This window comes from Equus quagga, chromosome 8, assembly GCF_021613505.1.
Source record: "Equus quagga isolate Etosha38 chromosome 8, UCLA_HA_Equagga_1.0, whole genome shotgun sequence".
Lineage (NCBI taxonomy): Eukaryota > Metazoa > Chordata > Mammalia > Perissodactyla > Equidae > Equus > Equus quagga.
Genome location: NC_060274.1, coordinates 78,372,827 through 78,387,621, shown reverse-complemented (window position 1 = coordinate 78,387,621; position 14,795 = coordinate 78,372,827). Strand labels below are relative to the sequence as shown.

At 41.2% G+C, this 14,795-nt stretch overlaps 1 protein-coding gene across 6 annotated transcripts in view; it reads right to left on the bottom strand.

The window, feature by feature from the left end:
* Nucleotides 1–14,795, bottom strand: part of DNAH11 (dynein axonemal heavy chain 11) — a 295,116-nt gene that overhangs the window by 140,020 nt on the left and 140,301 nt on the right. For all 6 annotated transcript variants that reach the window (XR_006889759.1, XM_046669559.1, XM_046669561.1 and 3 more), the window contains exons 43-46: nt 12,950–13,100; nt 9,693–9,824; nt 4,341–4,514; nt 308–512 (exon numbers count right to left, since the gene is read on the bottom strand). Coding sequence is in view for 5 of the 6 variants with exons in the window: in XM_046669559.1 (XP_046525515.1) it covers nt 308–512; nt 4,341–4,514; nt 9,693–9,824; nt 12,950–13,100 (662 nt within the window). In the remaining variant the exon portion in view is untranslated. The remainder of the gene's footprint in view (nt 1–307; nt 513–4,340; nt 4,515–9,692; nt 9,825–12,949; nt 13,101–14,795) is intronic.

The window sequence follows — 14,795 nt, the reverse complement described above, 5'->3', positions numbered from 1 at the left end:
CTCTTTTTTTTTTTTTTTTTAAAGATTGGCACCTGAACTAACAACTGTTGCCAATCTTTTTTCCCCTGCTTCTTCTCCCCAAATCCCCCCAGTATATAGTTGTACATTTTAGTTGTGGATCCTTTTAGTTGTGGCATGTGGGATGCTGCCTCAGCGTGGCCTGATGAGTGGGGCCATGTCTGTGGCCAGGATCCGAACCAGCAAAACCCTGGGCCGCCGAAGCGGAGCGCGCGAATTTAACCACTGGGCCACGGGGCCGGCCCCTCTAATCTCTTGTTTCTGGAATACGAACAGGAGGAACACCTACTTTGCAGAGCCGCAGACGTTGTGTAGTAGTTGAAAGGTATACGGGACACCACGTAATCCTCAGAGAGGCTTGCCAGGATGTCACCTACAAAGACTGTTTTTCCCACTCCAGCATTTCCTACTAGCATTAGCGGTTGTCCTTTCTCAAGCAACAATTCTACGAAGTATCTAAGACGAGTTGTCTCTGATGTGTGAACCAGAACTCTCTGGGGGAAAAATGGAATAAGAGAAAGGTCAGAGAGAGATGCATTCCAAAATTTTATATCTGAACCAACACAGTCACTTTGGAATCGAGACTCCAAGAATTCTTAATTCAAGTTAACGCCCAGTAGGGGAGATCCCACCTAATTTTCAATCTTGAATTGCCAGAGTTCAGACATCACAGCTTGAGGAGAGCAATTGCATAGTGCCATCAAAGTTGCAATAACGTTAGCAACTGATTTATCTTTTCTAAATTAAATACTAGCACACAAGGCTCCCAGTCACAGAATATCTACACTCTGCCCAACCTTGTGTTAGGCATACAAGGGAATCCTTACTGTATTACGTTTGTATTACATTGCAGTATGTTCGTACTAGGTTCAAGAAACCATCCACCACTCTTTAGGAGCTGACAAAACATTTGAAAAACCAAGCCACACATAAATGACAGTTCGTAGCAATGTCTTGGCTGAGTAAGATTAAGTGTCAAATGATTAGACACAATTCACACCAAAGGGGTGCAGCGTGGGGAGAGACCAGAGTGGGAGAAACAGTGGAACATTCACAAATCAAAGCACATTTGAAACTTATTGTGCATATTCTCTTAAAAATTTTTATAACAGTGTTTCTGTTTTGAAAATTGGCTATTTATTTATATACTACATTGCTTCACAAAGAATTCGAGGTGGCTTATAGGAATACAATAAAATAAAGAATACAAACAAATAAAAATCAGACACGGGGAACAGAAACTAACGCAGAAGACCAGGAAAAGGGGTAGCAGATGTGGACATGCAGGAAAGAGAATCCGGCACAGTAATTAAGAGAGAGTTGACAATTCCTTGCATTTCTTGGTGGTCAAATTAAAAAGGGTATACAAAACGACTTGCAGGATTCATATTGTTCATAAGAAAAATACATAAATTCTATAATGGATAGAGTTCTTCCTTACGTGGTTAGCACACAGTGAACACAAATGAGTATTTTATAGATCATTCAGGATCATGTTGACGATTATGAAAGTCTACTCTAAACTCTGTTTCAATTTAATGATCTCTCAGGGCCCATCGAAAGGCATAGACAGTTCTGCACTACAGTAGACAGTCCTGGATGACTTTTTTTTAGTTAGAGTTGTATTTTATATTTTTCTCCTTTCTTGCTGCTAGTTGTCATCATTTGCTTTTTAATTTGGCTATTAGCTCTTTTCTCTACACACTTATACCAATAATTAACACTTCCTGAGAGCCGAGTATGCGACAGGTACTATGCTAAGCACTTTACATGCATTATGTCGCATGGCACGCATAACAAATCTATGAGGAGAGTTGTGTTATTATTTTCATTTCAGAGGTGATGAAATTAAAGCTTAGGGAATGTTAATAACATGGCCAAGGTCACAGCAAACTAGTAAGTGGCAGTACTTGGATTCAAATGCAAGTCTGTCCAGGGCCTGAGCCCTGTCTCACTCACCACACAGAACACGCTTCAGAACACGGACTGTGGATACGTTACTTAATCTCTTGGTACCTCTATTTTTCCCTATGTCAAAAGGGTAGTAACAGTCCATGCCTCAGAAAGTTGCTGTAAAGATTAAATTAGTTAATCTTTGTAAAACACTTGGAAAGAACCTGACATAGAGTAATGTAATATTACTATTGGCTATTATTCCTGACTCAGAATGGTTCTCTTCCAACATGTTCAGAGGCTATGAAATAACCCCATTTGGTACAGCTGTGTGTAAAGCAAGACTACAAAGTCCCAATAGGTTCCCTGTTGAATAAAAGATATCATTGACCTAGTCAATCAACCTTGTGATACCAGTTTTCAGTCTTTGGTTAATTACGAATTCTCAGCTTTCAACCAGCTAGGTAATACTGTTAGGTAGGTGAAGTCTACGTGAGTTGAGCAAAAACAGAGATTTCAAAATATCTAAAGCAGATGGAGCAGACATTGTTGGTTGCCTCCCAACACCCATTTCTCCACTTCTTCCTCCTTCAAGTCTCCACGCCTCTTCCACACAGCCATGTGTCTCAGGAGAAGCTCAACCCGGCTCCTACAGTATGGGGATGATGTGTCAAAGCCAATCACGGCAACCCATGACCCCGGGCTGGGACTGCGTGAGAGGTGGAACGTGACCCCTGGACAATTAGAGGCAGGAGGCCGCCTGCTCTGGGGCTTCTGAGAAAGGTTTCCTTACTCTTAATAAAAATATGAGAAGGTCTCCTTTTCCTCTCAGGGTAACTCCTGGGGCCACTGGAGCCATGTTGAGAACAGGGGGGATATCCATCTTAAAATGAAGCCAGTGTTAAGAAGAGAGGAGAAGAGAGACAGGAAGATCTGAATCCTTGATATCACCACGTCACAGAATTAACCAGTCTTAGGGCCATCCGACCTCTGAATTTCTTGTTTGTGAAAGAAGCTTCCTCAGGGTTAGGTGTTATGGCTTGAACTGTGTCTTCCCAAAGTTCACAGAGTGAAGCCCTAACCCTCAGCATTCAGAATGTGACTGTATTTGATCTTTAAAGAGTTGACGAAGTTGAAATGGGGCTATTAGGGTGGGCCCTAATCCAATGTGACTGGTATCCTTAAAAGAGGAGGAAATCTGGACACACTTGGAGACAGCGTCCGGGGATGCACACACACGGAGAAAAGACCATGTGAGGACACAGCAAGAGGCGGCAGGTCTCAGGAGAAACCAAACCTGCTGACACCTGTCTTGGACTTCTAGCCTCCAGAACTGGGAGGAAATAAATTTCCGATGTTTAAGCCACGCAGTCTGTGCCGTTTTGTTATGGCAGCCCTAGCACACTAATGCAGAGTAGGCCCCTGATTCAATGACTGGCGTGCTTACAAAAGGGAAACTTGAATACAGGCACACACAGGGGACACGCCGTGTAAGGAGTGGAGTTATGCTGCCACAAACCAGGGAACCCCAAGACTGCCCGCAAACCACCGGAAGCTACGAGAGAGGCATGGAACAGATTCTTCCTCATCTCCCTCAGGAGGAGCCAATCCTGACACCTTGATGTTGAACTTCCAGCTCCCAGAACCGTGAGACAACACATTCCTGTCGTTCAAGTCACCTAGTTTGCGGTCCTTTATTACAGCAGCTCCAGGAAACCAGTACCTCAGGTTTTCTCTTAGTTGACACAAACTGCCTAATTAATGCTGTGGAAATCGCCTATATTCTATTCATATAGCGCTACTTGAGTCAATAAGCTCCAAAACGAATCAGAACGACATGATTTTCAGAAAGAAATACAATGAAAAGGAAAAAAGATTGAGGCAGAATAAGATAACTACAAAATAACCTGACATAAAAGAAATGTACAACAATCCAGGAAGAGAAATAGTGAAAAAAAAAAAAAAGAAAGAAAGAGAGAGAGAGAGATTCCTATATATCTTCCAGCTGCCATGTGAATTTGAAACACACGAGTTGAGGAGATTAAACATTCATTTTATGGGTTGGAGGGGTTGAAGGAAAGAACTTACATGTGCAAAGCGCTGCCTAAGAAATTTGTCAGCAATAAGCGTCACTGAACTAACAGAAATAAGCCTCTAATTTTTAATAAAAGAAAGTTTCTAGGAAAATATTTAAAAAGCGATCACAAAACTAAGTTGGAATGAAAAAAAAAGCAGGTTGTAGACATATAATTGCCATTTCACTAATCGTTCCTATAACTGAGATTCTTCTCTCCCAGGAAACATGTGACATGGTGACCATATCGACAACAATTCATCCAGGAGGCAGGAAAGGAAAGACTGCCCAAAAACAAACCTACCAACCACCCAGCACAGGGTGGCTTGAAAATTCCTATGTTCCACACACCTACCTGCAGAGGTACATCCGGGTCCATAGTAAATTTGGGGATTTTATCAGCCCAAGGCAAAAATTTCTTAGTTTTGTGGTCCAGATAATAATCAAAGATTGTTCCCTGGGATGGAAACTTTACCGCTTTCATCTCTTTATGCCACCACCAGCTGAAGTCAGCTTGATAACCAGAAAGCTAAGGAGAACAAGAGAAATTCTTATTGCAGACTCAAAGGTAATTTTAAACACAAACAAAGCCCCTCCAAATCCTGCTGCACACACAGAGTGTGCAGTGTAGAGTCAGAATTACAAATGGGATTGAGTCACTGACCCAAGGAAAATAAATAACTAGAAGTAAGTTATAATGAGTGATAATATCAGAGAAGCAGAAAGCTATAATTGCCATCTATCCATCAGGTACACATTTTCTGGAATAATTATTAACTTTAAAAGCAATGCAAGGTTAGGTAAACCTTAGATTAAACCTGTGTTATTCAATTTAACAAGGAGCTATCACGCAAATTACTATGCTGGGCACCACAAGACACTGGTTTATCAAACACTGCTATTGACGTTTACCAATATTTGCAGCAATTTATAGTAAAATGAGAAAAATAAGAACAAAGGAATACTTTAAAAATTGGTAACACTATTTGATTTAAATACTGTCCTTTATTTGAGTAAAAGGTCCTTCCTGGACCTTTTGGTGTTAAAATATCCTCTTCTTTATATAATTATGGTGATAATAAATGGTCATTATTAAAATAAATTTTCTTATTTAGAAAAGTAAACAGTTGGTAACCCTATTTTATTCCTTAAGTCATTATTAAAACTTTGTTGATCTTTGACATGCTAAATCTGGGAACTCCCGCCATGATAGATAGGGGGATGAGGAAAGGCATGGACTTGGTTTTCTATTAGGGCACCAATGAGTGGTCTAGTTGAAAACTCCATAGAGACAAACTCCTATCTTCCAGAGAGGATTACATTGGTTGGGAACAGGCTCTCCTACTAGAAGGAGCTTGTTTTTATATGATGATAGATGCTGTTAGATTAGGGTTTAGAAAATAGAGGATGGAAAATGGCAACTGTATACTAGCAACTAACAAACCCTTCTATAAACCCTTCTAATCCATAGGATGACCTGGCCTAGTGACTCCTACATCCACAGGATGGACTGGCCTAGTGACTCCTACATCCACAGGATGGACTGGCCTAGTGACTCTCAGATGCACAGGACGAACTGGCCTAGTGACTCTCAGATGCACAGGATGAACTGGCCTAGTGACTCTCAGATGCACAAGATGAACTGGCCTAGTGACTCTCATATCCACAGGGTGGACTGGCCTAGTGACTCTCATACGCACAGGATGGACTGGCCTAGTGACTCTCATATCCACAGGGTGGACTGGCCTAGTGACTCTCATACGCACAGGATGGACTGGCCTAGTGACTCCTACACCCACAGGATGCACTGGCCTAGTGACTCCTACATCCACAGGATGGACTAGCCTACTGACTTGTATATCCAGAGGATGATCTGGCCTACTGACTTCTACATCCACAGGGTAACCTGGCATAGTGAGTCCTCCATCCACAGGATGACCTGGCATACGGAGCTTTGGTGAACTCTAAAAATACTGCGTATGTCCACTGCAATCAGCAATTTCATACTTATCTAAGAACTCAACTCCCATTTTTCTCCAGAGAAATCCTTAAACAAGCTTTTACTTTGGTGTCCTCAAGTGCTTGGACTATGGCCCACTTTTTGTACTGGGCTGATCGCACATATACTCATGATACATATAGGATGGCTGGAGGATAGGAGAGTGTGATCAGGGCCAGAGGGGTGATCAGTCATAGCAGAGAGAGCTTACCCCACCATCTTCCAAACAAGCTGAGTTCATACTCCTACATACCACCATTCATGAGTTAATGTGTGTAGGCTCATTTAAGTTTTTTCAGACTGGTGGCATGAGATATTTTATCACCCTACAAAAGTTGGTCTTAAATCAACTTAGTTCAGAAAGTAGTACTTATCTGACACCATTCTCTGTAGGCAGAATACATACGACTTCTACTTTACATCGAAATTGGCTTCACTTAACCATTACATCAGCAAAATGATTTCAGTGACAAACCTTTGACTCATTAATTCGCCCAACTAAAATGCATTGGTTTTATAATGGGGAAGAAAGCAAAAATGGTTTCTGCCATCAGAGTTTGTGAGGGAAGATAGAGGGGAGATGAGGAAGTATTGGTGGAAGCAGAGTTTCCACATGGTGGAAGCCAATAAATGTAGAAATAAAGAGGTGCCTTGAAAGTCAAGTTTCCTATAAGTGAGGGTAACAGGGTGAATTTATTTTACCTGGACGGTCAGGGAAGCCATCTTTGAGAACAGACACAGATTAGGGCGAGGACCATTCCAGGAAGCAGGACGAGGTCAGCATGTGCAAAGATCTTGTGGTATGAAAGAACTTGTGTTTAAGAACGGCGGAGGAAGAATTAGGGAGGGATAGACAAGGCAAGATCCAGAGGCCTTGAAAACAGCATTAAAATTTTTAATTTCATCTTAAAGGCAATAGGAATCCATTCAAGTGTTTTAAATTCTGGAGTATGTCATAAAATTCAATTTACATTTTAAAAAAATCACTCTGGCTGCTGAGTAGATAATGGATCATGGGGCCAGTACAGAAGCAGAAAGACTAGTGAGGAGGTTACCTCAGAAGCCAAGTGAGAAATGATAACGGCAGCTATGGGAGCTCAGGGAGAGCTGGTGTGAGACCTACTCTGGAAGTTGTCGCAACGGCGTGGGTTAAGAACACAGGTCTTGAGTTAGTCTATTGCAGTATGAACCTGGCTCAGACAGTGGTTAGCTGTGTGTCCTCAGGCAGGCTAACTTATTTAGCTTTCAGTTCCTTTTTTATAAGTGAAAAAGGAGGAGAGTTGTACCTATACATATAGGTTTTATTTTTTTGAAGGTTCCATGAGATAGCCTATTAAAAGCCCTAAGCATGCCCTCTGACATATAGTAGGCACTCAAATTTGTTGAACTAATAAATGGGATTCTAAGAATATTTCTTGTGTCTGCTTCATTCATGTTTCAGGCTTCACAGCCTCTCTTTTGAATTCTTCGTAGTTAGAGCCCTTTCAAAAATTTAAAGATCATGTTGCTGATGCTGACCGTTAATTAGGGCGAGAATGTCTGGGAGAGGAAGGTGACTACTGTGATGCGCAGCTTCTGGCTTGAATAACTGGTTCGAAGGCTTCCACGTTTGGAAATTGGAAAGATGAAAAGAGGATCATCTGGGAGGAAGGTGAGGCCTTATGAGCAGGAGCAGAAAGATCTCAGCTGTCAACATCCTATTGATGTAATTCTACATGGATTTACGGTCCCAGAAAAGGAAAAATTCTGCAGAGAACACTGAGAAAAAAATCAAACCAAGAGAGGTTGGAGAGAGGGGGAGATTTTGCGTGTGGCCTCCATGAAGGAGGAATCCACACATGTCGTAAATTTTGCCTTTGAGAAAAACCACATGAAGTCACTCGACACCCCTTCTTGACTCTCACTCAAAGTAACACAGGCTGTTATTCTTTAGGAAGCACTCAGAGATTACAGAAGGAAGTGTGGCTTCTGAGAAGGATCAAGATAAGATCTGGGAAGCCAAGTGAATGCCAGACTTACTTAGAGATATTATTTATGGTAAGCTGGTGATAAGTAGAAGAACTGGCTCATAGCTTATAACAACCATGTATTTTAGGATCTATAGCGAACAGACGAGCAGAAATATGGGTCACTCTTGGCTGTGATGCCTTCCGATTTAAATTCCCTATTTATATCTAGAAACATTCAGGGAAGCCCAGAAGATGTGTGCCATCTATCTTTAATGCAAAGACCTAGGGGTGTCCCTGGAAGCACTATGACCACGAGAGACCCTGAGTTACCATGGAAGGCGCGGCCTCGGGAGATGTACAGAGTGGAATCCTGACGTTGTCATTTCCTATCAGTGTAACCTTGGTCAAGTTACTTTGCCTCTCCGTGCTTTACTTTACCTGCACAATGAGGACACCCTGAAGAATTAGTGTAAAGATTACACGAGAAACTCCATATATAGAGGTCCAAGGTGATTAGATGTGCAAATTTCTAAAGTTGAAAAGCTCGCACTTTGCACTTTGGCAAGTTAAATAGATTGTGCATGCGTGTGTGTGTGAGTGTATGTGTGTCTGGGCACACTTATGCAAGTTCTTTTCTCAAGTGTTTGCCCCAAAGAAATCAGAAGCCACGAATGGGCTACACTAGGAATGCTGTGCAGACACGATAGCCTCACTCTAGGCTGAAGGACGGACCAATGGAAAGAAACTGGCCTGGGGTTGACTGTGGTTCATGAACGATTACCCCGGGAATCATGTGTGAGACTAATCAGAGACAGGGAAACCAATTTGAAGGTTATTATGTGTTATGGACTGACTATGTCCCCCCTAAATTCATATGTTGAAGCCTTAATCCCCAATATGATCGCATTTGGAGGTGGGGCCTTTGGCAGGTAATTTGGTTAAGGTGAGGTCATGAGGATTGGGCCCTCGTGATGGGATTGGTGCCTTTATAAAGAAGAGACACCAGAAAGCTTTTCATCTTTCTTTCTCTGCTATATGAGGACACAGCAAAAAGGGAGCTGTCCGCAAGCCGGGAAGAGGGTCCTTGCCAGAACTCGACCACGCTGGCACTCTGACCTCGGACTTCTATTCTCTGGAACTGAGAGAAAAAATCAATTTCTGTTATATAAGCCACTCAGTGTATGGTATTTTGTTATGGCAGCCCAAGCTAAGGCACTGTGATAGCCCAGGACGACCTAAGATGACACATTCCTGAATTAAGGCTGTAGAGATGGAGAAGAGGGGACAGACTTGACAGCTATTTTGTACGTGAAAGCATCTGACGACCAGTGAATGTGGAAATAAGGAAGAACCGTGCCTCCCAGGTTTTTAACGAGAGCCACTGGGAGGAATGTGAGTATCACTGGGGAAAAGAATGAAAAGGAAGAGCAAATTTGGGGGTTAGGGCAGACAAGGAGCTCTGTCTCAGGCACATTGAGAGTTACGTGCCTGTGGTCCAGCACGCGGCTGGCACTGCTCCAGAGGCAGGTGCGAACACACAACCTTGAGCTCAGAAGAGAGGCTCTGGAAGGCTGGATCTGCTGGAAGCCTACGGATCTGGCATTCTCAGCCACGGTTAGAACTACCAGCTGGATGAGTTCGCCTAAACAGTGTACAGGCTTCAGCAAGAATAGGGCAAGTGGGGTATGTTTATGATAACATGAATTGTAATATTCCTCCCCAAAATAAAACTGTTTCTATACACTATTTCAAAACATACCTGATCTTGTAGCAGAGTGCCTCCGAATGCCCAGATACAAGCAAAGACAAAATAGACTTCATAAACTTCTTTGGGGCTGTCAGAAGGTACATTTTCAGGAGTCAACAAACATTCCAAAAGAGCACAAGTAGTCTAAATAAAAAGAAGGAGCCATTCATTTAGGGCAACATTTTTTTAATAATGAAGGAAGTTCACAGGACTTATTAACAAATCCACTTTAAGAGATTACGTAATTTTTCCCAAGTCTGTGATTTGCTACGTTGGGAGAGAGAAAAATTACTGCCCTGGGTTTTTAAGTCAGTGATGGAAAACCTTTGCCACTTTTAACCAAACTGATCTGCCAGGTAATAAACTATTTAAAAAACGAATATCTTAAATTAACCAATTAATAATCACTATAAAAAACAGAAATACATACAAGCAAAAAGAAAAAATAATAGAGACATATCTATGCTCTTTTTTATAAATAGGGAGTCATATTACACATAGCATTCTATAGCTCACTTTCTCACTTAAAAACAAACTAGACACCTTTCTCACCAATAAGTGTGGCCCGACAATATCATCATGAATAAATGAGTAAGATTCCACTGGCTAGAAAGGTGTTTATTTACTGTTTCCCTCTTGTTGGACATTTAGATAACCCACTTTCCGCATGGTACCTCAGGATCTCTCATTGGCAGTCATCTTTCCCACCTGTTGTCATAAATTCAGAAAGTCAGACTGGTAGCCTTAGCCTGTGGCATTTTTTTGGACACCAGACTAAATTTAACCTTGGAAGAAATGCTGTTCAGGAACTTGTTCTTCATACCCTCCAGGTGAAACAGTAATGTGCTCTGTTGGTCCAAAACATGCCCTGTGTTCAGGGCAGTCAGATCACAACGAGGGGAACAGGCCTGCTGCAAAGGCCTTTCCCATTTGAAATAATAACCAGCAATGAACGTGTTTTTGAGCTAGTTCTCTAAAGCATGACAAAATAGTTGTCATTAATTAGCATTGTCAGAGGCCCTCAAAACTCATGATACCCTTCCCCCAGCTTTTGGAGGCAGCAATGGCTTTTTGTCACTCTCATATCCACAGCAATGCAAGCTACAGCAAAACAAGTCAGAATCCTGTGTGTACCTCGCCTTCCCAGCCATGAAAGATGGGGAAAATCCATGGCAACATGGAAAATGGGTCCCAGGGATAATCTGAAATTTTTTTTGTTTTTTGCTGAGGAAGACTCGCCCTGAGCTAACACCCATGCCAATCTTCCTCTATTTTTTAGTACGTGGGCTGCCAGCACAGCATGGCTGCTAACACAGCAGTGCAGGTCCATTCCTGGGAACGGAACCCAGGTCGCCAAAGCGGAGTGTGCTGCACTTAACCACTAGGCCACGGGCTGGCCCTTGAAAATGTTTTTAATTTAAATAAGTGAGCACCTGTTATATTTTTCTGTCTTCTCTCTTCATTTCCATTATCTTATATTGTGCCAACTTAAAATAATCTTCTTATATTCTTCTTAGAATAAATTTGTTATCAAGAAAAATAATGTAAACCTCTGTGGCTTTGCCATTTCTAGGTAGAAGCCATGTTGGATTAAGGAACTGTTAAAACCAAAATGAAAAAGACTGAAAGTTCTCAATGTGACATTATCTACCGATTTGAACACTCATGATTTTTCTATTTTCTCTCCAACAAAGTATTTGAAAAATATTTTGAGCTCTGTGTCAGCAATTACTAAATCATACTTGTGTGTGTATGTGTGTGTGTGTGTGTGTGTGTGTGTGTGTCAAGGGCTGACTTTCAATAAACTTATACTTGGATGTATATTCTGAAAGAGTTAATATACCTTACTACACTTAAAGCAAGAAAGTCTCAGATATTGGAAAACATAGTACATTAATTTCTTAAATAGCGACTTTAAGCTATTTTCTTTTATACTCATTTTTGTCTCAAATTTTATCCTTGTAAGTAAATACAGAAAAGAGATTACTCTATAAAACAACAGCTCACAAGGAGCTAAGGAAAAAAATGCCATTTCTGAATACTACAAAAGAAGGAAGTGAGAGCAAAAGTCACATTAATTCCTACTGACCTATTTTCACACTACCTTGAATGAAAAAGTTCACACCACAGAGAATCACACAAATACACAAGTCAACTTGAGAAAGAACACGATCATGCTTTCTGCAAGTATTACACCAGAGGAAGTCTAATTAGGCTAACCACATAATTAATTCATTATGAATAAATTCAGACCTGCTTTCAGAAATAAATTATACCTCAGATAATTACTGTTGAAGACTATCGTTTACTTAATTGGTGTGTGAATTATCCAAAAACCTGAACTTTCTCTTCTTATTATGCTTGTGACTATTTCTAATTTAGCTTCAAACAAATTTGGTAACATAGTAACTTAATGGTAACAAAATACTTAGAAACCAATTTTGCTCCTATAGAAAAAAAAATGCTTCTAATTGTAAACCTTTTGTGAAGTTTTGTATTTGTAAGGGCTGGGGATAGTTATTCCTTATGCTGAGATTAAGATCCCCACCTTCATTTCTGTATGCTGCAAAATTATTTTCATTTGCTTCCATAACAACAGATCACATATAACCTTCACTCTTACCAGCTGTCTCACAATGAGGATCAGAAAAAATTTATCCCTGAAATGTTATGAACTCTCCACCTAGACTGACCTGCCTTTAGGCATATTTCGGGGAGGAGGAGAAAAGAAAGGCAGGAGAGAGTGGGAGGTGGCACCAATGTGGTAGAGTTCATAAGCTTTCTCTTATTCACTGGCCAACATCTTTAATTGGACTGATTTATTGTATTCAGAACACATACTTTGGGCCAGTTACTTAGGAGACAGAAAAATAAATAAGTCTGTTACAACTTTGTTCTTTTTAGTCTATTCAAATATACTTAGGAGGAACACAATGATTCAGTAAACACATACTTGCCCTACTCTGTGTTAGAAACTAGGTAAATCTCTGGAGATAATAAAAATGAATAAAACGTGGCTTCACTCCTCTAGTTCACAATCTTGTGAAAGAAACAGACCACAAACCTGAATGATAATGGAATGTGACAGATGTGTGACCGAGGTTTGCAAAAGGCACTGGAGAACACGGGGGCTAGGAGAGGAGGGTCAGAGCAAGCTGACAGCTCCAGAAACCTTTCCAGCTCTCATCAAACAAAAGCTTCTGTTGTCTTGATCGAACCACGCCACTGCCTCAGGACTAGAACGTTAAACGGTGGAACCGAAGACAAACCTGCACCAGGCTGTTCTCTGGAATTGAAGTGAGGGTTTTAAAGCTTGTTCTCAGCTTATCCAAGCATGCAGGAACATATTTATCAAAAAGAATCGTTAGATTGGCCTTTTCTGATTGATGCCGCCTTCTGTCTATCCAACTGGCCACATACCTGAAAAAGAACACAGAAAAGCTTTTACTGAACCCTAGGCTTGCAAAGCAGAATTTCACCAACTGCAAAGCTTCCCCCTCGACACAGCTTGGTGCAACACTTCAGGGACACATTTGGTGACTTCAGTCCATTTCTCAAACTGCAAATATTTTTAAATGCCCTTTAAAGACTTGTTTTAATGGCCATTTTTACCCTAATGAAAAGAATGTAAAAGAAACTCTTAATAGCACTTAGAAGTCAAACACAATAGAGTGTAAGTAGGCTATTACTGAGCATTTATAAGGAAGCATGGTTTGTCATTTCCTAGCAGACTGAAACTATTTTCATAGGGTTGGCCTTATTTATGAAACAACCAGGGATTTTTCTTGATTAATCTTGGCATCAATGATTTAGCAATGAGAAATCAGCTACAAATAAAAAGGTGAAAATTCCACAAGAGCTATTTCAAAGTCCTTACTTTTCCACTGGCCTGAATGTAACTCTGACCTGATAGCTGATAATGTGTAAGTGGCTCTGAAATGGTATCTCATGTTTGGGTACATGTGTGTGAATCCGAAGCTTCTAAAATGTTGTCAATTGATACAGTAACATCTCTAATATATTACTAAAATAATACTTACAATAAAATGAAACATGACTTAGTAGCACCCATAGTAGTCTCTGGGGAGAAACCGTATGATGTTAAAGGAAAAACAATTGCTCAGAAAGTTCTCAAATAGGAAGCAGTGATGATAAATACATTTAGCTGCCTGCAGAGAAGCAGTGCGACCAGACCAATTACAGCTGTACATTGCTTTAAGCAAATTAGATTCCACATTTCTAACATCAGAAAAACCTAAGGCAAGGTGATTATCTTATAAAAGGCTCCCTTTGATTTTCACAAGGCTTCACCACAGGGTTTTATTAAATATTCAACTGCCTTCACACTATTGTTAGATTTATAAAATATCAACGGTCAAAACGTTTTCAGGTCCAAGAGGAATGATGGTTTTCAGTTGAAGTGCAGTTGCCTGATGGTAACTTGAGAGGGCATCTCCGTGTGGTGGTGACACTGGGCACCATGAACCAATGGAAAGCAGGTGTCAGTTACTGGGGCTGAAGGCACGCAGGCCACGCCTACCCCTCTGGTACTCATTTTCCTGCACATCAGTTGCCAGAAGTGGAATCCTAGTGTCCAGAGCTTATTGTGGGGAAAACAGAGGATTGCTTAGAGAGATGGAGCTCTAAAGTCAGACTGCCTGGACCTTTATCACAGCTCCATCATTTTTTAACTCTGTTACCTTGGGCAAGTTGCTTAACTTCTCTGTGCCTCAAGCTTCTTCTCCATCAATGGAGATGATAATAATACAGACGTCCTAGGTTTGTTCTGAGGATTAAATGAGTTCTCATGTATAAAGTGGTTAGATTAATATCTGACATATAACAAATTCTCAGTAAATGTTACTCATTAGCACAGAGAGGGTAAAATTGGGAGAACTGGGTTCAGATCCTGGCTCTGCCTGTCTGCGCATCTCCTAAAGGCAGTAGGTCCTATAGGGAGAAGAGTTGGCAGCCAGTGCTCTGACGGGGATAACAAATTCTACCCCCACCGCTGGTCTCCGATCTCTGCGGGAGCACAAGGCTATGCAGATATAACTAGGAGCCGGAGCCCGGACAAAGCCCCAGCAGGGGGAAGCTGGCTGTGCACTTTGGGGG